Consider the following 25,279-nt stretch of genomic DNA (forward strand, 5'->3'; position numbering starts at 1 on the left):
CTAGTAATTCTGACATCACTTTCAAGGCTACAACTTTGCAGGCATATTACAGGTAAAAAAACCCACCACCTAGAAACAGGCTTTGATAAGACACCACTCCTTGCAGCACAAGAATTTTAACTGAGACAAACTCCACATCTCCTACATACATCCCTTCTTTGCTCCCCTTTCATTGTCCAAATGTAAATCTTTAAAAGGAATCCATCCCTCTGGAATGGACATGGGAATTTTATTTCTCTCAGAGTTTGTCTCCTGAATTACAACCTCCTCCAGGCTCAGTTTCCTGCTCCTAGCCTTGTCTGGTCGCTGCTCTGATGCTCAGTTTTACAAGGTCATTTCCATTTCCTACTACAAAAGCAGGTTCACATCTTTGTCTCTCCTATTCAGTGTGAAGTGGCTTTGCAGATTTTTCCATTTTACTCCCCTTTGAAGTCTCTACTACTTCTACTCTCCTCCCTTGTCACGCCTGAGGAATTTAATCTCCCTTTCAGGGTCTCCCTGAAGAAAACTGGCTCATTCCTCCCACCCCCCTCCCCATTCAGGCAACCTCCTTAGCATGCTTCTGTCCAGGCAAAGCAGTTACCAAAGTATGTTCCCCAGGAAGCACAACACAGTCCAGCCTGTGAGGTGCAAACATTCACAGTAACTCATTCACCATACAGAAATATTCTCAACACCTCTACAGCGTAAGACTGCTTGAACGTTGACAGGATCTTCCAGCTATCACATGTGGAGGACCATGTCTTTGCCGCCTGGATTTGCTATTAGCACTTAAATAGACATGCTGCTGGAGGCAAAAACATACTAAACAAATCAGTGGCAGCAATTTGTACCTCAGCCAGATTATCTCAGCAAGAAAACTGTAAATAAATTATAGCACAAAATACAGGGGTTAGCGATGCAAGACAAGATTACCAGCCCATAACCAGATATAAGTGGATTGGACAAAAAAAAAATAATAAATAATTGGAAGCATGTTGTAAATAGTTCAGTTAATCTGCCTCTGCCAAATGGGCACAGCAAAGGGCAGCAGTAACTGTCACGGACAACCACGCTACACAGGTGCAGAGACAGACAAGATGGAACCCATCTACTTGTTTCCAACTTCTTTCTATGCATTACAAGATTCAGCTTTATCCCAGAAGTGACAAATGGTCACATTTCTTTGCAGCCACACCAAGTGTCAATACAGATGGAGAGAACGGTTATTTATTTCATGGCAAACTGATCCTTTTAAGTCTGATTTCATCTTGGTTTGGAAAATAAGATTTTGGTTAAAAGATAATGAAAAACCAGCTACAAGGAAATGATGTACCTACAGTCTCATACACTGGAAGCCCTGGCATGTCTACCTCAACAACATCACCTGGCAGACACGAGATGAAGAGCTAGGCAGAGAGACAGTGGAAAGCCACATGTTTTTTGACAGTTGCTTGGCTTCTGATGGTATTTTACTTAAATCCGTCACACTAAATTTCATTGCGACAAACCAAAACAGCAGCTGTTGCAGTCAGAAAAATTCTGGGCGTTACTAGTTTAAAACAAAATAGAAACAATACTTTCAAAAACAAACACTGAATGAGAAAAGGTTTTCAAGTATAAGCAGGAATAAGGAACAAGATACTGAGATCATAAACATGTTTAAGAGTTCAAGGAATAGATAGTTCTCACTCTAAAAACTAATAATGAACCATGATTGGATATCAATTGTTAATTATTGTTTTAGCCATATAACACACTACTGAACTATGAAATTGGGATGCACAGAGTTTTCAGCAGCATTCAAGTATCAAAGACATAACATGAAAATTATTTGTCTATAGTGAAACAAAGTTGTATATAATACACAGCAGCTCAGAATGTCTCTTGCCAAATTTTGGAAATGCTGGCTTTTATCCAGAAGCCAAATACCTATTTTACTCTGCATAGGCTGGGAAAAGCATACGTTTCTCCCGAGAACACAGATGTTTGTACGCGACTATTCAGTTGTCCCTGATATTTCAGGTTACATACTTTGTATCCTATTCCTCGTATGGCATCAAACCCTGCAAGAAGGAGGATGTGCAGTTCCTCTGTCCCACAGCAAAGATGCCAAAGTCACAGAATTTAACAATTTGCAAACATTAGGATGATATATAACTGGCAATAGGGTGAAGAGCTTTTTTCATATATTCATTTTAAGTTAACAAAGAAAAAGACCTAGAGATCAAAAAACGGGAATCTTTGAGAATTTATCAGGCTTAAACAAAGCACTCAAATTTGTACATGGCATACAAATTCTTTAGTGAACAGGCACGGGCCGATGCCCTCTTTACTTTTACAGCCATAATAAGTCTAATGCTGCTGTAACTGCCTTTATTCTGATCTATGAACACTGCAAGAAAACAGCTCACAGAGGCATTCACAGTGCTGTCAGATGATTACATTATTCCAATTTTCTTACTTTCCTTCTAGCCCCTATTCTGCACGAAAGAATTAAAAGGAGAGTGTTTCTAACCCTAGAGAAGAAAAACCTAACCCAAAAGGAGCACGCCATCAAGGTCTAGGGACAAGCAATCAAATAGAAAGCATTCTTCTTATTTGAGAAGTGACTTAGGAATTTTTGTAAATCTCACTGTTTTGGGGCCCACGACCCTCTTTATAGTTCTTGCAGAGGTAAGTTTGGGGCTTACTTATAGCATCACCTCCCTTTAAACCCTACAAACATACAGAAAAGCATACTGAAAGCCACAAATAAATGCACAGTTAATTGGGGGAAGCAGGTTATGTAGGAAAGATTTCTGCATTGGTAGATGGAAACTTGATGGAGAGAAACTCTCTCTGTAAAGTGTTCAGTACTCAGAGAAGTATGTCTGCCAAAAGTCAGCAGAAAACATGCTGGCTTATTACAGGTAAGAAACCTTATCCATGCACAGACACACACACAAGCTCTTTGCACCAGGCAGGTCTATTTGGCAGGGGACAAAAAGAAAGAAGGCAATAAACTTTGCTACATCGCTCAGCCATTCAACCTCTGGGCACAGCAGCCACCTGAAATGAGTTCACGTTATTAAATTCAGTGGTTGGTCTGAGCGAGAGGAAAAAAAGGACAGACATAAAAGCAAAGTGAATCTACTGATACTACAGAAAACAACAGACGCAGGGAGAATGAAGACCACTAATATTTATCCTGTTCTCCTGCAACTGGGAGCAAAGATCTCCATATATGAGCCTAACTAATAATACTGATGGTATTTTAACATAGCTATCATCAACCTGTGGGCTATTTCTAAGGGTTAACAAGACGTAGTTATGAAAAGCAAATCTATTGTCAGTCAAGTTACATTCACTTCAGAGGGGCTTGCATTTCTGCTGGAAATATTTTCAGAGTTTGAAAGCACCTCTCCACTGCAGGGTGTCAGCTCCTAGTAAGCAAGCCCAGCAAGCCACCTTCCATCTATGTGTCTCTTCGGGTAACAACGCCTGCTGATAAAACAGTTCTGATACTCAAGAAGGATGGCAGAGAGGAGGAAAAAGAGCTGGGGACCACCTCTTGTCCCATTGTAGTCAATGGGGAAATCCCCACCAACCACATGGCAAGGGTTTTGTTTACCAAGAAACCTGCTGGGGTAAAAATCCAAGGGAAAGGACCAGCATCGACAGCCTCATTAAACAATCCTACAGCATTGCCAAGCAATAAAAGGTTTCAGTATTTGGAGCACCACCAAAGCAAGCACTAAACTCAAATGGAGAGAATGCAACAGAACACATATCACAGCCCCACAGAGACCAGAAGTAGTATAATTGCTCCCTACCCGCAGTTCAGCTGGCAGGGCGCAGTCTGCTAGAAGAGCCAGATCTTCCTGCAGCCGGCAGTTACCTGTGGGCTCAATCGTCAGCACTTTCACACAGGTCCCTGGCTTGGAAGAGACTGGAAGAAGCAAAAAAAAAAAAAAAAAAAAAAACAACAAAAGAGCAGAGATGCCTAAATTCCTCTACAAACATTCTCTCCCATTTAAAGAAAAGACAGACATTCCAGAAAAAGTATTACTGCTGTTCAGCTTTTACCGCAAAACACACGTGATTCTTCTATGTAAACATGCATACAGCACTCCTCAGTACAACTGGTGAGAAGGGCTGGAAGTGGATGCATATATTGCAGTCTCTGCTCCAACCTCCGCTTAATTCCTTGTGCTGGACTATCAACTGTGGCACACAAAATTGCCACAGGTATATTTCAGGCCCAGCTCGCTCTCTGCAATCCGTGTCATCAATTACAGTTGAGGACCATTGATCAGGCTGCCCCTGATCCCTGCAGAAGCCACTCATACGATGCCTTCCCCAGCTGCCACCCCTGCCACTGACAGTGTGACCTAAAGTGAAGCCCATACCAGGAAATATTTAGTTAAAATAAAACTGCTTCCCCGCCTCTCTGCTCTGTCACATGCTCTCATGGGTCCCATCTCAGCTGTGGCATCCTAACTTCACTCCAGGGAACACAAGGATTTATTCTTGTTTAGGTAGTAAGTTCTGTGCACCCAAGCCTGTTCTCTACTTTCTACCTATAGATCCTCAAAGCGCAAAGATCCCCAGAACACCTGGACTCCTGAGTGTGCCTGTTCTTTGCAAACATTAAATAAGCATCACTGCCACCAAAGAGATCAAATAAACCATACAGAGACAGCACTTCATTTGCCTTTTTCAGACCTAGTGTGTCTCCCTGTCTTGCCCTACCAGCCTACACAATTAAACAGCCTAATAAAGGGGAAGCAAACTACACAATCATACTTTTGCGGTCTTGCTATGACCAAAGCTGCTGTGGAGCTCATTGAAGCCAACCCTGCCAACTTCGAATGAGCAGCAGCCCAAAGTATGCCCAGCTATTGTATTACAACACCGCTATTTTCAGCTCGGCATGAAAATGGGGTGAAGACTGCAGCATGTAAGATATTCAACAGTCTCTGACACATAGGGAACACGTGAAAAAACATGGAGCACCGCTGGAAAATGCCAGGTTGTGGTGATGAAGGCTTGAGATGCTGTTGGGAGCCAGGGAGATGCAGAGTTAACTCTCAAGGACAAAAGAGTTAAGTGGCCCCACAGCTGAAGCATTCAGAAGAATTTCTGACAGGCATGATTCACCACATTAAGACTCCTCACAGGTGAATCACGCCACCTTGAGACCTCATTTTTTCTGACATTTTGTGCAGCATTACATGAGCTCCATCAGATGACTCCGCTGGGCCGTGGGCAGAACAAGACCACGACGTGCCACAGAAGATGTTCTCCACCCCCTCCTCCACATGACTGCTGCACCCTTCCGATATGCCAGCACTGTACCTCAGATAGGCTGAATATCCCAGAAAGATACTGGGAAGGGAACAATAATTGACCAATACAAGACAGTCAGGTATCAACATTGCTACACATGGAACTACACCAGCAAGGAGACAGGCTGCTCTATCAGCACTAAACGCTACCTTCAGCTAGATGACTTGAGGGTACATAAGCCAAGAGGAGACCTGGCACCAACACAAACAAGACTGAGTGCATTTTCTTAAAAAGCCCTGTCCACTTACAGACCAGCATGAGAGAAGGAAATTTCTCACTGTGCAATTAGAAATTCTTTATGGCAGAGGGAATCATTTATATTTGTGTAATGCCTATTGTAACAGTTGCCAAATCAGTCAGGCTCTGTAAGTGCTAATGGACCCAGCAAGTTTTAAGCAGTAGTCAAGAGAAAGGGTTTCTCTCTTGGGATCTACAAAGCATCTGTGCATTTTCACACTGACATGAAAGAGCAGTGATTTGTCTGAGAAGCAAATCTATCATGAGACATTTCAGACACTGCATCTCTCAAAACCAAAAGCACAGCATCTGGTATCACAAGCAACTCTCTCCTAACAGTAACAACAAAAATCAAAGTGACGGAACAGGAATAAGCTGTTGGCTGCAAGGAAGCAGCAGGGACAATTGCTTTCTTGCGAGATGTAGGAATGAAGGGTTTTTTGAAAACAGCAACATAAAAAATGCAAGTAGCTGCAGGGAATAACCCAACTACATTTGAGAACGGAAGATTTTGTCTTCCTTCCCCATCTAGCTCAGTTGTATAACACTGAACATCACCTACGAATTTATCAGCTGCCTTTGTTTTACACTCAGTATTTCTTTGTAGTCTTTTCTTTCAATTGAGCTAATGCACCACAAAAAATGAGAGCCACAAACCCCCCAAACCTTTCCAAAATGATGCCACACTGATATCTGCCTTGTACATCCTCCTCCCAATGCCATGCCTAGCTAGAACCACAGATTCTGTACATCCAGTGCCTCCACTACAACAGCAAACATCACAAACCTTGCTCTCAAATTTTTCCCCCTAAAACTTGCAGAAATAACTGCAGAACATTTACTGTCAAATATCTCCACTTCTAAAGGAAGGATTACTGCTTAATCTGGACAAACCCTGTCTGAGCTCTTCCAAACACTGCAACAGTTTTTTCTTGTTACAGTCACAATACACACGTGGTGAAAATAAGCAAGCGTTCACACTGAAGTCCTTCTCAGGTGCAACAGAAGGCGCTGGGTCATCCTCTTCAGGGTTTTCCTAAACTACTGTCTGAGCATGCCAAGATACTAAGTGCTTTTGAAATGCTGATTAACTCTAGATAATGAGATTGCAGAGACTGCAATTATCCACTGGTGCTGCACAGGCTTGAGTTTATGTTGTTTCATTAGGCACATTTCAGCTTCATAATCCTGATGCAAGACGTGACCCTGCTCTGCAGACCTGAATCAGATGTCTATTCCACGGAAAGCACTTTGAAAAAGCAGAGATTCTGAATGCACTAGAAGGAACAATAATGCTTCGTCAAGTGCCAGACATGATGTTTTCTAAAATCTTTCCCAATTTTTAACTTATATAATTATTATATATATTAATTTCTGGAGAATCAAGTTTTCCCGGCTTCAACATGAGATCTGATATGAGAAACTACCTTCTAACAGACCTATCAGCAGTTCTGTCTATTCACGTAAATCCATACTGTCATAAAAAAGAATCAAGCCTAGTACTTCTATCAGTGCTTTACACCACCCATTGATTATTTCTTCTGTCAGGCCTTAGAAATGAACAACCGTTCCCTCCCAAAGAACACAGACATTAAATTCTTTGTCTGGTGCCATCCAGGAAGTCTGCATCACATCTCCAAGTGGAACTTCTATCTGAAACTCCCAACCCAACATGAAATGTTACTTCACCATTTTCCACTTTTAAACCCCACCAAGCAGTCAGCTTTTTTGTAGTTTGCAAATTTAAACACTGGAGTTCATGATCCTTAAGCTGCCAGTGACATACTACGCAACAGCTTCGGACAGCTATCAAGCTATAATGTCCTCCCACCACCTAATACGAGATTTCAACTTCACGTATTCAGATGGAATGGCCACCTCCAGGGTCTCAGCTAGACCCTGGGAGAAAAAGATAAAAAGGAAAAAATGGGGGGGGGGGGGGGGGCAAGAATAGATGTCCGCATCTCATTGGATTACTCTGATATCAAAAGATGCCACAAGATAATTTTGTTACCTGACTTTCTGAGTAGTTTTTATTTTCTACTCATGGTATTCACCACCACTCCCCTTTTCTACCACTTAAACTGGTATCTTACATTATTTGCAGCAAAAAAACCAAAGAAACGCATTTCTAATCTCTTCAGATGCATGTTTACATTTGTATTTACACAGCTGAGGTAAGACATGATACAGCTTCCGTAAGGACTCGCACCCTGGTCTATATGGGAACAGTGGTACCATGGTAAACTTGCACCCCACCACCAGCACACACTTACACATGCCCAAGGGAAGACATACACATGGTAGTATCTTCCATGTGATTTGTAGATAAGGAATTTCTTGAGCCAGGAGTATTGTCTCTATCTGTCAAGCCCTGCAACTTCAGGAGGCTGAATAATCAGAACTCGTAAATCAAGAGAGAAAGGTAGAATAGCTACACCCTTACCTCTTAGATCAACAAAGATGCTCTTGATTTAAAAGCTACAGACTAGATTCTGTTCTCAAACCAAAATTAACTTGACTGAAATAAAGGAGTTAACTCAGCGCATGAAACGCGAGTCAGATGTTTTCAGCCTGAAGGTTTTGTCACCAGGTAATTTTTTTTTCCCACTTAATGACTAACACAGCTTTGCCCTACTTGTGCTGTTTTGATTCTTCTTCATATGTCCATTAGCTTGAACTAAGAAGATGAACGATAAACTCCAACTGTTGGTTTTCATGCAATAAGCTGATGTCATGATTAGATCACAAGCTCTTTGGATAACAAAAAGCCCTTAAATAGAGGATTGCATCATTTAAGGTTTGGCACATACATTTGTTATAAATACACGCATGCTTTCAGAAATACTTTTCTGCTTTTAAGAAAGTGTTATGCCTCACTCTGCATCCATTTCAGGCCAATTATCAAACATTTTACTTTGGTTAGGGGTCAGATAAATGCAGAAAAGGACTTTTAATTGGACATATTTTACTTCCCCACGGATTTAAACAAGCTCTCTGCTGAAAGGCAATTCCAAATATACCCCACAGTCCTCCAGCGAATGTCTGGCAACCACAGCAAAATCCTGCTGCCATGGCTGCTCTACTATAATGAAAACATTCAAAATAAATTATAAACATGCATGGGTCAGAAACCACTACAGCTGCCCTACAGAGAGCCCATGACTGAAAACTCATGCAAACAGGGGAATTCCACAACAGAATCATTTTCTGGAAGTCCCAAGGGTATAATCAAATATCGGTCATCACACTTTCCTCTTTCTCCCTGAAACAGCACATAGGCACAGCAGAGAAAACAGCAAGTAAAATGCTTACCAAATTCATAGACTTTTTTACATTTGGTCTCCAAATCATCTATGAGGTCCTGCAGCCGACACTGCTTGGCTAGCCTCTTGCAATCATTTACATATTCTACGTCGATATCAAGACGACCTGCCAAGAAGAAATGCAGACTGCTCTTTTAATACATACCACTTAATGGTAAAAATGTCAAAAATTAAGCCCTGAAGACTTGATGGCACAAAAATTCAGTAGACACACTTCCTCACTTTTTAGCATCCAGTTACAACTCAGTCCAAGAAGCTAAGACTTGGTAGCCCACGACCCACCACTTCCATGAATCTCCCTTTGGCATCTAATTCACATTCCTACTTTCCAGTGCCTACCCTAATAGCTTCATTCAAGAGGCGAAAGACTGAACAGGCTTACACAAAATTCCCCTCAGAAAAGGAAAAATAGCAGGGCAACAGCAGCATGCCTGATGGCCACCACTGGCTACCTGGCTCTGGGTAAGAAAAGATTTTAGGCTCACAAGCTGTCATCCCAGAATCTTTTAACATCACTGAAAGCGTGGCAAGGAGTTTCTGAAAACACTGGAGTGGGGAAGGAGAGCCTCGAAGATAAATTACTTTCTGGCACCACCTCCTGGCCTAAAACAGTTCAGCACTTAGCATGCCTCCAATATACAATTTGGCATTTTCACAGAAGGTTTAGGATCAACTTCTGTTCAGAAAAAAATAATACAAAGTAGTCAAAGCATTCAGCGCACAGTACTCAGTCTGCCAGACTGAAGGTGACCTGTGGGGAAACCTGGCTTTTCACCACCTCAGGGGATTTCTACCCCAGACAACAGATTTACCTTCCTAAAGGTAAAAATACTTTCTCCACATCCATCCAACCAATCAACCTTTTTTTTAAAATTGGCTGTATAGTTATTGGCAGGACAACAACCGGCAAAAGGTACAAAAAACTTGGAAGAGCTGGGGATTGCTCACATTCTCCCGTTCCGCCAGCAGAGAGGATGTGTTGGCAACTCATGCATCCAAACACGGCTGCCTGCAAGCCTGTGCCACCCAAACAGTGCTATGGCAGAGGCACAGACAGCTGCCCACCAGATGTGGATCCATACACTAGACAGTAAGTCACCTACCTGTGTATAGATATTGCAGAAGAGAGCCAAAGGCTGCTGGATTAATCTAAAATAAAACATGAGAAAGTTACCTTTAGAATTCCCAGAAACTTAATAACAAACTTAAAACTTGCCTGGATACAAACACGATCCCCGATAAGTCAAAAAAACCCCACCACTCAATAGCAGCTCACACACTGCACCTAACTTTCCGCTCCTTGCATAACTAACGCTGCCACTCCACCTGGCTTACACAGCTCTATCAACAGGTGGTACTAATTCATGTGCCTACGGGGACAGGACCTGACTAACGGAGGTGCTCCAAAGACACAGCTGTAATACAGGCTCTGTAAAATCCAGTCTTCCAGTGGTTGCAAACATTTCCAACTCTTCTTAATTTGAGAGGAAAGACGTGTTCTTGTACAAAGAGAAAAGAGAGACATTAAGCAATGTCCTGTGAAACTGGAAGTATGTCACAAGAGGTTTTGCACAGCCACAATCAAGCTGTAGAAACGCATGCCAGAGTATTGGTGATTAATGGATGGAATGCACTTATGGCCTATTTAGTTCTTGCTGCAAAGGCAACAAAAAGGACTCAATTAGTGCCAATTATGGAGGTGATGTCTTCACCACAGACCACCTGTCCACCAGGAATTAGACAGACTCAACTTATCCCACAGAGGAATCACGACGCAGCTGGCAGATGGGAACCTGCTGCTGCCATTAATTCAGATACGTTTGAGCCCACAGCAGAGGGAACAAAGGGTAAGTACACGGTCTACAGCCTTTTGTTATCTGAGTAAGATGCTATTTTTTCTGCATAAAATGCCTCCACAAGCCCATCCCCTTGACTAAGGTTATTCTGAGCTCCAGAAGCTATTCACTGTGGAAGTTAACCCTCAAACTGTCCTTCCTACTCACTTTTCTCACCCAGTCGAAACACGGGGGGAAAAAAAAGAAAAAGAAAAAAAAAAAAAAAGAAAGAGCTGAGCTGGATGCATAGCCTTGCTCACCAGTGGATGCTTCAACACGATCATGTTCTTCCCCTTCCATTTGGTCTCAAACATTTCCGCAAAGTAGGCGCTGCGAGCGCTGAGAATGCAGCGGTGGACACAGAAGGATTTGCCATGGACAATGAAAACTATGTCGCTTTGGTAACCCTGCTCCAGCAACCTGTAAGGAACAAAGAGAGGGGAAATTCATTGCAGAATGAGAAAGGAAAGAACTGAGTAAAGCTAGTGGGGGACATGGTACAATTAGGTCTAAATGAACAAATACCTCTGGACATTGCAGTCTCTCCCTGCCCAGTCAGAAGGCCAGCACGGGGGCTGGTACTTCACATACTAGACTGGGATCTCTCACTCCCTCCAATGACTCAAAGAAGTTTCCTTAGTGCAAGAGGGAGGCTGGAGAATGAAACCTTCCTGCCTCAGGTGAACACCTGAACACACAGAACAGATTTTAAAGTGGAACTAGTTGCGCCCAAACACGTCTCTAAAGGTTAATCCTGGTTTTAAATTGTCATTGAGAAAAAGCCCTGCAGAAGCACACACTTTCAAAAATAATTACCCCACTACAAAGTAAGATGCAACTTCCCTGCTCTTCAGGCACTGCCAGTATGCACACTTTAACTGTGCAGCAAATAGGACAGGGCTTGACGTCACCCACCCTCAGAAGAAGGAAGGATGTTACAGGCAAGAAATACAGACAATTACCACATCAGAGATGAAGCCTTGTTTATCACTGCACGCCCATACCCTCGTTATTTAAAAAGGTAAAAAACAAGATAGCTAAGTCCAGAGTTTACAGCAACCATCACCAGTGCTTCCTAATGCCCATCACCCCTTGTGTATATATCCTCACAAACATCTCCAAGAGGTCAAATGAGGCAGACATCAGGCATCATACTCCTTCTAGAGCAGGACTGGTGCACAGAAAGGTGTGGGGTCACACAAGGAGATGATGACAGAGGAGGGTCTTGAATGCTGATCTCCATCTCCTGCCACTAGAACATCCCTCCTACTAGTGTCTAGCCCAAAACAAAATGGAAGCAGTTAGGTGTTTATTTTTTGCACCCCTACTGTTGCCCTTTGTATCAATTTTAACACAAGGTCTGTTTGGAATGAGAAGCAGAAAACAGCACCTTTTAGTTTTCATGTGAGCTCAACCCTGCGTCATCTGAGCCACAAACTCCGCAGGGGAGTAACAAATCGCCCTGCAAAATTCTACTTCCCTGAAAGGCAGAACCTGATTTTACTCAAATGAGTTTACTCCCTCCCCTCTCTCCCCACAGCTTCAGAAATTAGGACTCTGTAGTAGTGGGAAGATTGTCAGATATTTCTAGGACTTATTTGCTCTCCAAATTTGAAGATACAGGTGCTGAAACCTTGTTGGTTTGGTTTTAAGTCAGTCCAATGGGAGAAAAAAAAAAACAACAAAAAGAGAAAACCCTCCAAAAAACCACCAACACCAAGTCTCTGTAATAACATCAGAACCACCAGGATAGAAAAACAGCACGATGATGACTGACACTATTCCTTTACTCCTAGAGCAAGTGAGGCTTCTCTTCAGACTCTAGGCTAAGACTACAAATTGTCACAGGCAACTTTCAGAAACACCTTAAAATTAACACATTTTAACGAACAAAAGAAAAAAATGAGCACTGTCCCTGTAAGTCAGTTTGAGGCTTCTTAAGGTGCTCTGTCTCAGAAATGAAATACCTATTATCGCTGCTAGAAACCTCAGCTCGCAGGCTATAGCACTTCATGCCTGAAAATTAATTTCAGTTGACATATTACCCTAAATTGCTGACGCAGTTTTAGTGATCTGATTTTGGTTTGACAGTCAAGGATGACAGCCTAACGCTTCCGCATTATAAAGCCCAGCTTTCTGTTGGCTCTGGAGTCTGTACCCCCAAGTCACTGGAGGTTATACTTTAAATGCACACATACCTGGAAGTCATCCCTTAGGGCACAAAGGAACATCCCTTAGGAAGCTCCACAAGCCCAGGAATAAGGTAAGGGCAGATGTGAAAGGCAACTGATCCAGTATCCTAACAGAGAGCTTGAATATCCAGGTTAACAGCTACGGAAAGAACAGAACGCGTTGCACACAGAGCTGCCTCATCTGCTTACCGCTGCAGGAAGACATCATAGTAGTCTCTCTTCATGCACTTTGCCGTGATCTGTTTGTACTCCTTCAGCAGACGTCGGATGGCATCACTCAAAGCTCCATACAAACAACGCTCCCCATCAAAAGTGTTTGCCTCACATTTTGCTCCTGCAAAATGATCACAGGTACATGGCAGCAAGCAGAATTAAATCTTTCTCAATAGTTCCCGCATGGCTGCTGAATGAGTATGACTTCTGGCTGGTGACATGTTTCACTGCGATTCCCTACGCTACTGAGCATATTTACAAAAACTAAGCTCCCGTTATATGTGTATAAACTAAAGCTGTTCTCCCACTGCAAAATCCCTTCCTGAAGCAGCAATGACTCATTTAAACTGACCCTGGTAATAAGACTCTCAGCATGGCTCCAGCAATATTCTGGGAAGAATCTCACTGTACAAAGACTGCAATCACTTATTAGACTTCTAAGAGCGCTTTCTAGAAAGCATTTCTGCCTTGCACAAAGCAAGGGATGTCTCTTTAGGTTGGACTCTGCTAGAGATTTGGAGGGCACTTGTATTCTGTTATTTTACAATTATACAAGTGGTTGATTAAGATGCTCTAAATGCAGTGGAAGACACAAAGCTTTTGAAATGTGACTCTGCACTCCGATTCCTCTGCCAGAACACAGAACATCACCACTACCTAAAGGAATACGGGTGCTGGGAACCAAATGGGCAGGCACTTTGCCTGGAAAGTTTGTCTTGCTTTGTTTGAGATTAGTAAAAGCCCTTGCATTTCACCTTTAAGTCTCGACTACAAAGCAAGGCTATCAGAGGAGTACAAGAATACTTTACACAGACAATTCTTCAGATGAAGTACAATTCTTACATTGGCACACTTGCAACAGCAATGCACCCTCACAACATCAGTTGTGATTTCAGAAAGTCATGCTGCCTCAAATCATTACAAAAAACTTCCCTGTAGCAAACTCAAGCAGCAAATGGCCTGCATAAGGGACCATGAAATTGTGTCCAGGGCTTCCACTGCGGCCTGAGATTGCTAATTAGATGGGTGGTTGTAACAGAAGAAGTTTCCACAGGGGACAGCTAGAAGGATATACAATCCCTACAGACCAGTATGGAGAAAGATACTGCACCCATAACCAGCACACTTTTGCTCACCGTTGGCTAGAAGATAGCGTACAAGCTCCTCATGTCCACAGAGGCAGGCATAATACCTGAAAATAACAAGAGAAAGAAAATTAGGGATATGGTAGGAAGCAAAATTCAGTGTCTGGGTGCACCACAGCATGCACACCTCAGTGCTGAGACATCCCTGCTAAGCTTAGAAGATGACTCCTGATAGGAGTGAGGAATTGCTACTGAACAGCATAAAGCCTGACCCCGGCAATAGACTAAGCGGGATCTGTTCCCAGCACTCCTAGGCACTGCTGTCCTGCAAGGAGATCTCAAGGTCCCAGTCTGGGTTCAATATCTTCTGTTGCACCACCAGCTGCCAAATCCATCCTCGTTTCAATAGAGTTCATTTCACGGCCACTCAGCAAATCCACTGAACTCTCAAAAACACTCCTTGCTCTTTCTGTCATCAGCCTGAGCGCTGCTTGCTATGATAACAGGGGAACAGCACCCACATCGGACGTACAGCAAATCCACCCCTCCATCCTACTTACAGTGAAGTTTGTTTCCCCTTTCACAGTCTAAGGCTTTCATGATTCTCTTTCACAAGGATCACAAACTGTCCTACACATTAGGAGAATTCTGTAACATGCACTGCAGCCAGCAAATGTTATTCTACCTTTACTTTGGGAAGTCATTCTGTATTCTAAATATAATGCAGATGTCTAAATGCATTTTTGACATGGGTATGTGAGGAGGTAAAAAGGTCACACTACCCTCCTCGGCATGGGGATTCCTCAGTACCTACTGCGTGTTCACAGCCTTGCCAGACAGACTGTGATGGCCAAGCCTTCACCTGAAAAGACCTGCTAGAATGCCATAGACTTTGAGGCGGGAAAAAGCCTAACCAAGGCCAAGAGCAGACTGTTCAATTAAGGTAATTTGGTCACAAAATTAACCACCCTTCTGAGCATTACTACAGCAAGCATCAGTCAGATGAGGAGACAAAGCCATATTTAACACAGCACCCGCTGAGAAGAGAAGCGGAAATATGTAGCCAAATCTCCCAAAAAGCTGAACCTGAGATGTTTCGTAATGATGCTCCTAGCAGCTGATGCAGAGGGAGCAAAAGAGCTCTGAAAGCCCTCCCCTCCCACCCAGCCAGCGCTCTAGGCTGCAGGACTCACAGAGGTGTACTGTCCCATTTATCACGGACATTAATTTCCACATCTCGCTGTTCAAGAAGGTATCTGGAAGAAAAGGGAGAGCAAAGTTATAACTTCATGCAGCTACTAAGTCAGTCCCATTCTCCTCTTTCAAAAGACCTAACTGTGAGTTTCTACAGTAACTTCCTAAGGTATGACAGGGCGTTGCATTTGACTTGGGGAGCTGTCAGCTATGGCTGAAGGGGCATCAGTGAAATCCCCAACCCAAAGAATGGCATTCTGCAGCAATAGCTTCCTTCAGTCTTAAGTGGAGCACAGAGGGAAAGATGAGACTCAAACCCACCCCCTGCTGACCCCCAACAGGGCAGCAATCAAAAAGAAGCCTGAGCACTTCAGCAGTTCCTTCACATTCTCCAACAATGCCACAGCCTGGATGCTTATGAATAAGTGGTCAAATTTACAAGGCCAAGGCCAGACACCCATCCTCTTTGAGGCTTCTCTTCCCACAAGTGTCATTCCAGATTGCTCTTAATTTCTGCCACTTCCTTGTCCTGCACATTTAGGCTGTATCAAACACTGCCAATGCTCCCTCTTTGGCACCTCTAGAAGCCAGCCTTTGCCTTGCACACAAATCTCCTCACACAGCCTGGCTCATGTCATAGCCTATCCCCAACTACTGCAACAACCATCTCTCCTAATCACGTGTAAAAGTCCCTCTCAAGCCTTCACAAAGATTCTCACGTTGCTTTTTTACCTCATCCACCACATCAGTCCTCCCTTTCACTTCCTATCACTCACATGTCTTTCCCGTCTCAAACTTCAGGTTCCTTTGACCGCATTCAAAATCCCAAGCAACTCAGCTCGTTTCTACTCAGTTCCATGTGATCAATTTATCCCCTCTGCTTTGACAGCATCCCCACACCAACTATTTCTCCACTATTGCTTCTATGCTGGTCATCTTAAGCCTCTGCAAGGCCACCTGCAGGGCCCCTCCTTCTACGTTAAACCTGCAATATACTGCTTGCAGTGAATTAACCTAACATGAACACACAACCGGTAACAAGGTTCCCCAGACCTCCTCTCTCTGCCTATTTATCCCTCATTAGCAAGCACCTTGGAACAGAGAGGCTCCTCTGATTATCTGGGAAGATCTGCATGTTGGGAGCTGGAAGAATCAAGTAGGATCAAAAGGTGAAGAACAGTCTTAAGAGTCAAACCACGAGATGCACCAGAAGAGTCTGTTGTAGGCGCTGGGTCTTTGCATTACAACATCCACTCATGGTGCAGATGAGCCCGTCTGATTGCTGACCTGACTCACTGCAGCGAAGCCACACTGCTCCAGCAGGAGCAAGGAGACCTGACCTAACATTTTGGAGCCTGGTATTTCTCAGAGATACTACCCCAGTCTACAGCACAAGGTGTCTAAATAATGCCACGTTTACTTCCCAGAAATCTAGCTTCCTGCCGACGCAAACACAGTTTCCAACGGTAGAGAAAGAGCAGCTGAAAAGGCTTTTGCAAGGACACGGCCACAGGCAGCGTCCATGCTGATCAAGTACACCATATCTGCCTGGCGTTCAGGTGCCTGAACTGTAAGAAAACAGGCAAACCTCATACAAGCCTAAGAACTAACAAACACGCAGTGTACACACAACCCCTCGGCAGAAAGCAGGGCGCGTATATTTCTGTTTCCCAGCCCAGGCCCCTCCCGGCCCGGCGGCTGCCCAGGGACACTGGGGGCCGCCACAGACCCGCGGCCAGGGCAGGGCCAGGGGCGGCCGTAAGGCGGCACGGCGAGGCCGGGCTGCCCCGCCAGGCCCGTCCCGCTTCCCCGGGCGCCTGAGGCAGCCGCTCATGGGGGGACGCCGGGAGCCCGCCCCGGTCCCGGCCGCTCGGCCCCAGCCCGCCTCACCGCACGCGGCTCACGTCCCCCTTCTTGCAGCTGGTGAACAGGTCGCTGGTGTCCATGGCCGGGGCAGGCCGCGGGGCGGCGGCGCCGCATTGACGCGGAGAGCGGTGGGCAGCCGCAACGGACCGGGCCGGGCCGGGCCGAGCCGAGGAAGGGGCCGGAGGGGCAGCGCCGGCCGGACGGAAGCGGCGGCGGATGTAAACACGGGGGCGGGCGGGGCGGCGGCGGCGGAGCGGCCCCGCTGCTGAGCTGGCCCAGCGCCGCGCCCGCAGCGCCCCAGGCGGCTCGGAGGAGCAACTGCCCGCTGGAGACACGGGTGGGGCGGGGCGGGGCGGGCTACTCCAGGACACGCGTGGGATGGGGGTGCTGCTGCTCCGCGACACGTGAAAGGGGAGGGGGGGGGCGGTCTGTTCTAGAACAAGTATAGGGGGGGCCCCGGTCCAGAACGTGGAGGGGGCCTGGGACACGTGGCAGCAGGGTGCCAGACCACACGTGGGATGGCAGGGAGCTGGCTGGGGACACCTGCTCGGGGCCACACGTGGCACAGGGACACACGTGGCACAGAGGTGCACACACATGCAGGGGCTCTGCTCTGCAAGAGGCTCATGCTAAGGCACCTTGGCAGGGAAGAGGGTCCCTGGGCTGGCCCTGCGAGGACAGGGCAAGGGACAACCCACAGACTAGGATCGTCACCCCACACCAAGAGCCAGTTCCCACATCCCGGGCACCCGGCCTGGCTCAGGGCTCCCACAGCAGCCTGCCATTCGAGGACTAAGGAGGGCCCTGTGGGGCTGGGGGTGAGGACCCTGGCCCACACCGTGTGACCAGATGCACCCAAGCAAAGCACTGCACAGGTCGGTGTTCAGACACCCAGGAGGTGCGTTTTATTGCAAAGAAAACAAAACCACAACCCTGTCGCTTCCAGGGCCAGACGCGAGTGTTTCTAAGTGTTCTCCGGCAGCAATCCCAAGCAGTGGCCAGGGCTGGCAGACAGTTTAGGTCCAGCAGGAATGAGGGTGTTGAGAAGAACGGCTGGGAGCCTGGCTGGGAGCAGAGCTGGGCCCACGAGGCTCTCATGAGCCAGCACAGATGAAGGTGCTTGTCGTCTCTGTCTGAGCTGCCCCCAAACCCTCTGTGAAGGAAAGAGGTGCTTCTGCGTGGCTGCAAAGGCGGACGGGAACAGACTCCCTGCTGATGGCAGTGGTTGCAGTGGGATCCTGCTGCAATGCTCTAAGGTCATACTGCAATAATCCACACTGTAACGTATCCATCTCACACTGCATCCTTTGCCTGGAGGGATCCTCAAGATGGGATCTTGAACTGTATTCTCAACCTGCATTACATACTCCACAGCATAGGTACTGGGGTCACTTCTCATTGTTCCTTTACACCCTACATACCATGAGGCGGTCTGCAGGACGCAAAGTCCTAGCGCCCATCGGACTCCATATTATGGACAATTTTCCAGACATCTGGGCAACATCTCAGAGTAATATGCAGCTTGGCTATCCCAGACCACATCTGGCCACCATCCCACAGAGACAGACAGCCACTCTGATCTTGGCTGTGCACCCAGCCAACACCATTGCCAGCATTCCCTGGGGCACAAAGCTCTTCACACCTGCACCTGATTCTCTCTCTGAAGAAACACCTCCATTTCAAGCCAGAGCCTCTGCTTTCTGGCTGTGCTGCCCGAGAGGAGAGGGTGCAAGCAGAGGAGAAAGTGGGGAGATGGAGCTGAAACCCGGTATTGCTACCCAGGGTCTCCAGGGGATGTCCCATCTCATTGCTCTGCAGATGGGGATGTCCTCATACAAACCACCCCCTTATGTGCCAGGTGCAAGCGCCCCTGCTCACAGGCGAGTCCAGCAAACCCCTCGTGAATGAAGCAGGTGACTGTCCTAGGCAAGTCAAAGGAAACAAACACCCACAGCTAAGAGCGGGGAAAAGTCCTTTCTCTTTTCTGATTTTTATGTTTCGTCTTCAACTTCCAGCAGCCAGCAGGTGTCAGTGCGATCAAACGTTTGGACGATGGGCACTGAAGTCCCAATAGGTGGAAAACAGTTTTCCACGAATTATTTTGTCTCCTGCATCTGCTCTGTCGCCTGGGAAGTCCAGGTCTGGCCACCACTCTGAGAAGTCCAGCCTTGACAGTTTTTCTTAAAAAGAAGTTTAACTACATTAAGGTGATAGAAAAGCTTCCTGTTACAAATGCTAAGACAAAGTTTCTCTTCCTCTTTAAACCCCCTCTGTGCAGAGCTAGAAACCCAAGCACTGAACAGAGCTAAGTGGGCTGTCAGCAGCCTCTGCAGTGCTCCCCAGCCTGCAGGTCCTGTCTCTGCAAGGCTGGTGGGAGAGGGACAACAGTGCAATCAACTTAACAAGATCAGCCTAGTGCAAAAAAACCGATACAGAGAAAACCCAAATGGTAAAGGTATAAAAAGTATCACCAGACTAAAATGAAAGGCTATTAATCAGTGGATTTCTGGAGCTAAACAGATCATACAGCCAGGTGCACGCTGTCAGAGACAGCCAAAAGATTGTTCTCAGCCTTGTGACAGCCACCCTTAGACAATAAGATCGCCTGGATGCTCCGGATGCAGGAGAGAGCTTGGTTTCTTTAAAGTTTGAAGACTCTACACCAGATCAGGAGGTGCTGAACCCAGCCAGCAGCATTGCTTTATCAGCACCTTGTTGCTTCTCTGAATTAGTCAAGTGGAAAGAGGACAGGGCAGCAAAGCAGCTCCTAGCAATGACGTGCACCAAGGAAGTGCTTTGGGGGTGAACTGATTCACATTGGATTGGTGGTGTTATCTTTTTAATAGCCACTGGGCATTAAAAACATATTTAATGAGGATTATTGGACTTAGAAACATTTATACAGTGAAACTGCCTAAAGGCCACAGCCATGCCAGGCCCTGTTATGCTAAGTGCTTATACAAACTCAAATTTTAACTCCATGCTTTAACTTACCATATTGTAACAACAACTTGCATTTAATCCTGTGAGCCCCAAAGTGCCATCAACACAGCCACTGAACTTGTGCAGTTTCACCACACAGACCCATCAAACTCAGCAGGAGCCATCAGCGAGGGGTGACCAGAGAAGGGCCACATGTGGCTGTCCACGTACATGGACTGGTCCCCATTATCAACTGCTGGGGCAGGAAAGGGAACTCCTCTGAGCATCTCTGCAACCCTACCAAGATACAAAAGGAGCTGACGACTACCACCTCCTACAAAACACAGGGAAAGGTATGGAGGCAGGATAAAAAGACTGAAAACCAGAATCTGGATAGGAAACCAAAGGCTATCACCTTCCTTGAATCCCTAATAGACTGATATCACGTGGTCCTACATCAAGGCGATCTGTGATTCAGTCTGTATGCAAAGCGCTATGCAAAATGAAACAACAGACTCCTGTACCTTGACTTCAGGCACTCACATCAGGGATGAACATGCTAAAAATATCTATACATACAGGGATAGTTTTACAGGCTCAGCATCAGGCTGCACCATCTGGGGTCCTTCTGTACAAAGGTTCCCTTAAAGACCAAATGTGAAGCTGCATCTTGCAGTAAGCAAGCATGCAGGTCACCGTAACAGAGAGGAATACGGCACTGTTGCCTCTGACCGAAGCAAGTCCCTCAATCCCTCGATGACAGAAGAAACAAATGTTCTGGGATTTCAGGCTTGACGGTACTGAGTCTCCGTTTAGGTAGGGCTCAGAGAACAATTATGCATATTCACGTGCCTTTTATCACACTTCTTCAGGGAGCTGAAGCCTCAAAGTTGCCTGAGGCATGCCTGAGAAACGTTCATTAGGGAGCTCTTAGATCTGATTCTCATCTCATCAGAACTGGCTTTTACACTTGCTTAAATGCAGTGATTTTAAAGATGTTACCCTGATTTACACCTGTGGGACATTAAAGATTCCCCTCCCCCTCCAGGCAGGATGCTGAAAAGGAAACAAAAGGACCAGAAATTTACCTGTTTCCGAGTTTTTACTTTTCTCCCTGTTTAAAAAGTCTCACATAATCTTTACATTGACCTCAAAAAGACCAACTGAAACCAAACTATGCTGGAAAACAGGAGTGGAGAAGGCCTGCCAGTCTAAAACTGAGACTTGGACAAGGGAGATTTTGCTGCTGACTTCACAGGCTGTTGCGTGGAAGAGGCATGTGAACGTCCTTTTTGAGCAACTCTCCAACCTAAAGCAAATTTCCAGCTAAGATGCTGCACCATGGCACTGAATTCTCTGCAATCAGTCAAGCAAGGGTAAAGTGCTCAAAATTTGCAAACTCAGCTTGGAGCTGTGGAGCTGAAAAAGGGAATGGGGCTGTTTGTGGTGCAACGGGGGAAATGAGATGACAGTGGGGTATTTTCCCCAATGTAAACATCAGCCCATCTAATTAGCAGCTGAATGCTAGAGCACTAGAAAACCTCTTAATTAGCAGCTGAATGCTAGAGCACTAGAAAACCTCTTTTCACATGTGGAATGGAAACTCAGCCCAGGACATCGACTGAGTCTTGGCTCCCCTCCATGCAGAATGCACAGGTTTTACTGCACCTGCAGGGACTGAATGTGATCTCAAGGTCAGGATCTGGCTGCCATAACTCCAGCTGGACTCCTGAAGTGAATTTACCCCCCAAAGCTGGGTTTTTGGTGGCAGGCTTAGCCTCACCACCTTGCTTCTCAAGCCTAGCCACTCTCAGCCACTACCAGAGAGCTACAGTAAGTGCATTTAAAGGTGATGAAAGCATTGGTGCTACTGATAGGAACACACACACACAGACCTACAAACCCACCCCTCCCGCTTCCCTCTTCAGTGATCCTCCTGGCTCCAAGCCTCAGATGCAACCTCAGAACTTCTACTGGGAAAACTTGCCCAAAGACTTGACCTGTTCCAAGCCTTTAAGAAGTTCCTGAGAAGCCACCTGATCCTGTGGTCCATCAGTCAAGATAGGAGAGACACAAGTGTATTTAAGGGGGTGGTTCCCTCCCTTGTTTTTCTAAAGATGTGTGTCTTCCTCAAACACATCTACATCCTCGCTCGCCTGCTTATTGATCAGGACATCCCAGCTGTCAGGGCCATTGATGGTGTTTCCACCGTTCACGCTTGGCTTCTTCTCCTGCATTTCTGACTGGCTGTCGCTGGCCACATCCAAGGTGGGGTTGTCATGGCAGCCGTTCTCAACAAAGCGCAGCTCCTCGCCGTGTGACTGCAAAGGACAAGAGGAACACAAACGGAGACAAAAGAGACAGGTCTCAACGCTGCTGAGAAGCACAAGCAGACGAGGCTATGAGGGTCACCGAGGACTTTGCAAGGTCAGGGGGAAAAGATAAATCTACTCCTAGCCCAGCCCTCACAGTGGAATGAGCTGTCCTGAGCACATCAAGGCACAGGTATGCATCTCTCTTACGCCTGAATGGGCTTCCTTGCTGCTCCAGTAGTGTATCCAGCGATGTCCCATAGGTGGACAGGGGAAAGCAATCTCCCTCTTAACTTTCCAGTCCCCTCCATCCCAAGGGCTAAGAGTCTAGCCACCTTCTCCACCTGTCCAGTACTCACCATGTTCTTCATCTTGGGCAGGCGTCTCTGCCAGCAGTTGTATATGAGTCCCAATACAATGATGATGGCACAGATGGAGCCAATGATCACCAGTACAACAAAGAGTTTCCCATAATCACTGCGTGTCTGGTTGGGGTGCGACTGGCAGCTTGTGGTCGTTGAGTAGTTCTGGATGCCAATCTGCAAGGAAGCAAGGAGTACACTAAATCCCCTGGCCTGCAGCCTGGTGGGATCCTGTTCAGACTTTCCAGGGTCCAAGGACAGGACAGAAGAACTAAAAGCCACGGCTGGGGAGTCAGGATGTATGCTGTCTTACATGACTAGAAGGTGCATAACTAAATACAAAACCACCTTGCACAAAAGCTAACAAGTCAGCAAGTGACAGCAGGCACAATCTTATCTTGATCACGTGCACGAAGATCACACCTATGTGCAAGACAAGGAGGCTTTCATAAGAGAAACTGGCCAAGATTAAGAGTTCCCGTGACAATGACCACTGATGGGTGCTTTTGTGACTGTTTGACAGAGAATATAACCATCATAAATAGGTTTCCATTAAAGCTTTGGTCCTAAGAGGGCATAGTGCTCTTTCCGAGGTCTTGAGAGTGGACAGCTGCCCACTGATCCAAAAAAGCTTCGGAATAGCTGCCCTAGAAAGGGCCTCCCTGTGGCTGTCAACAAACAAAGCCCAACATCAGTCCCAGTGACTTGGCAGATTTCAAACAGGCTACGTATCAATTCGATAGTAAGTATGACGGGTGTAAAGAGAATATCCTCCCTCCTCTCTCCAGTCTTCTGCTAGCACAAGGTCAGTGCGATGAGCAGCGTTTCATTTATTGATAGAGCCAGAGAGTCGAAGGCATGTGGCAAGGCTGCTCCAGTAGGATGCACGTTAACACAGGGTCACAGTTGCAAAGTCAAACCTTGCACCAGCACAAATCCTTCTTTCTGTACAGTTCTAGCTGCTGATACTTCAGACGCACATTTTCTACAGGGCTGGCTTTTCGCACTTTCTCTGGTGTAAGCCAATCAATACAGCACTGAGCACTTAATTTGCTTTGTCTAACTGCACCAGTTTGTTAGGTCAGGGAAAAACCCGAGAACAGACAGCCAGCAAGGCAGTGGCCCAACTCCGCTGCTAAAATCAGCAGAATTACTCCAGTAGTGTAAAAAACCTGAGCAGAATCAGGCTGTCAGTGCCTACATATCCCGGAACTCTAAGGGGCAAAGAGATCACGGGATTAATTTGTCCTCATCCCGAACCTCTTCCAAGCTGTCCAGGGTTAGAAGGGAATACACGAGGGCTAGAGGTGGCTGGCAGAGGAGCCTGGCGTCCATCGCCTCTGGTCCTCTGCCTGCCCCTGTGTAGGCAGCCATCTAAAGGAGTGAAATGCAGACCCTGAGGTTGTAGGAAGGAGGTGTATGAATGTGTCTCATCTACTAGAGACTCCCACCTTCTTCAGCAAAGCCTGAGCTAGAGAGAAGCCAATGTATGTAAATCAGCTGTAGGGTAAGCAGGGCCGGATCTGGGAGTCTGCAGCACCCACATTGCCACTGGCAGTAATGTAGAAGGGATGGGACCAAGTATCCCAACAAAATGAATGCGTGAAAAGCAGCTTCACAATGAAGCCAGAAAAGCAGGGAGGGAATAACCCATAGTTACTCTCTTAATAGGAGCAGACATTTGATGGCCTGGCAATTACCAGAGAGGGGAGAAGGGAGTTTGCCAAGTGTCTGACTCATCTGTTTGCCTGCTGTGGGTTCAGCACTCTGTTAGGCTGAGATATGCTCCTGGTTTTCAAGTTGCTTATTTTAATTGTATAGCTAGTCTTAACAAGTAGATGCAGGCAGACAGGCTTTTACCTCAGCTAAGCTCCTCTTAATGTCCCCCAGTGCCATAAGAACATCTTTTGTAGGGATGACACCTGTAAAGAAGGAGAAGAAGAGATCAGTGCTGCTCTTGACTCAGGTCAGCTCAGTCAGATGTATTCATCAATATGAAATCCCCAACACAATGGATGCAGGGGAGGACACATTTTTTTTCATTGACACTTTATATTAGGAGGCTGAAAGAACACAAGGACCACAGACAAGGATACCTCCAGATATTCTTTAAAGGAGTAAAAAAAATCCAGGCACAAAGTGATACCAGAGGCACCCAGTTACCCTCCCACAGCCACAGCAGCTCTTGGGCTCTGTGTCTGCTCTGGGAGCAAGCAGCAACAGCCAAGAAATCATGGAGGCAGGTGCCTATGCTGCCCACCTCCCCACCCACAGCAACTTGATCCTGAGTTGCAGCACTTGAGATGTTCTCACAGAGGTCCATGCTCACTCATTTACTTTACTTTATTCACCAATGCTCACCTTTAGCAGCGGTGTTTTGCTCTGCAGAGCAGCCTGGCAAGGCGGCATGCCTGGCACAACAGCA

At 46.1% G+C, this 25,279-nt stretch overlaps 2 protein-coding genes across 3 annotated transcripts in view; both read right to left on the reverse strand.

Moving 5' to 3' along the window:
- The window catches only part of ABTB1 (ankyrin repeat and BTB domain containing 1), a 28,564-nt gene extending 11,079 nt beyond the window's left edge, over positions 1 to 17,485 (reverse strand). The window contains exons 1-8 of one of the 2 annotated variants that reach the window (XM_055709311.1): positions 17,283 to 17,485; positions 15,392 to 15,454; positions 14,250 to 14,305; positions 13,090 to 13,234; positions 10,969 to 11,128; positions 9,977 to 10,022; positions 8,863 to 8,979; positions 3,795 to 3,910 (exon numbers count right to left, since the gene is read on the reverse strand). In XM_055709311.1, coding sequence (XP_055565286.1) covers positions 3,795 to 3,910; positions 8,863 to 8,979; positions 9,977 to 10,022; positions 10,969 to 11,128; positions 13,090 to 13,234; positions 14,250 to 14,305; positions 15,392 to 15,454; positions 17,283 to 17,338 — 759 coding nt within the window. In that variant the 5' untranslated portion in view covers positions 17,339 to 17,485. Of the gene's footprint in view, positions 1 to 3,794; positions 3,911 to 8,862; positions 8,980 to 9,976; positions 10,023 to 10,968; positions 11,129 to 11,233; positions 11,699 to 13,089; positions 13,235 to 14,249; positions 14,306 to 15,391; positions 15,455 to 17,282 lie in introns of those variants that run through there. The other variant, XM_055709312.1, reaches the window with a different exon arrangement.
- Positions 17,486 to 18,134: 649 nt separating this feature from the next.
- Positions 18,135 to 25,279, reverse strand: part of PODXL2 (podocalyxin like 2) — a 33,596-nt gene continuing 26,451 nt past the window's right edge. Inside the window, exons 6-8 of the mRNA XM_055709947.1 lie at positions 24,715 to 24,776; positions 22,852 to 23,031; positions 18,135 to 22,501 (exon numbers count right to left, since the gene is read on the reverse strand). Of these exons, the coding sequence (XP_055565922.1) occupies positions 22,292 to 22,501; positions 22,852 to 23,031; positions 24,715 to 24,776 (452 nt within the window). The 3' untranslated portion in view covers positions 18,135 to 22,291. The remainder of the gene's footprint in view (positions 22,502 to 22,851; positions 23,032 to 24,714; positions 24,777 to 25,279) is intronic.

This window comes from Falco cherrug, chromosome 4 (genome assembly GCF_023634085.1).
Source record: "Falco cherrug isolate bFalChe1 chromosome 4, bFalChe1.pri, whole genome shotgun sequence".
Classification (NCBI taxonomy): Eukaryota; Metazoa; Chordata; class Aves; order Falconiformes; family Falconidae; genus Falco; species Falco cherrug.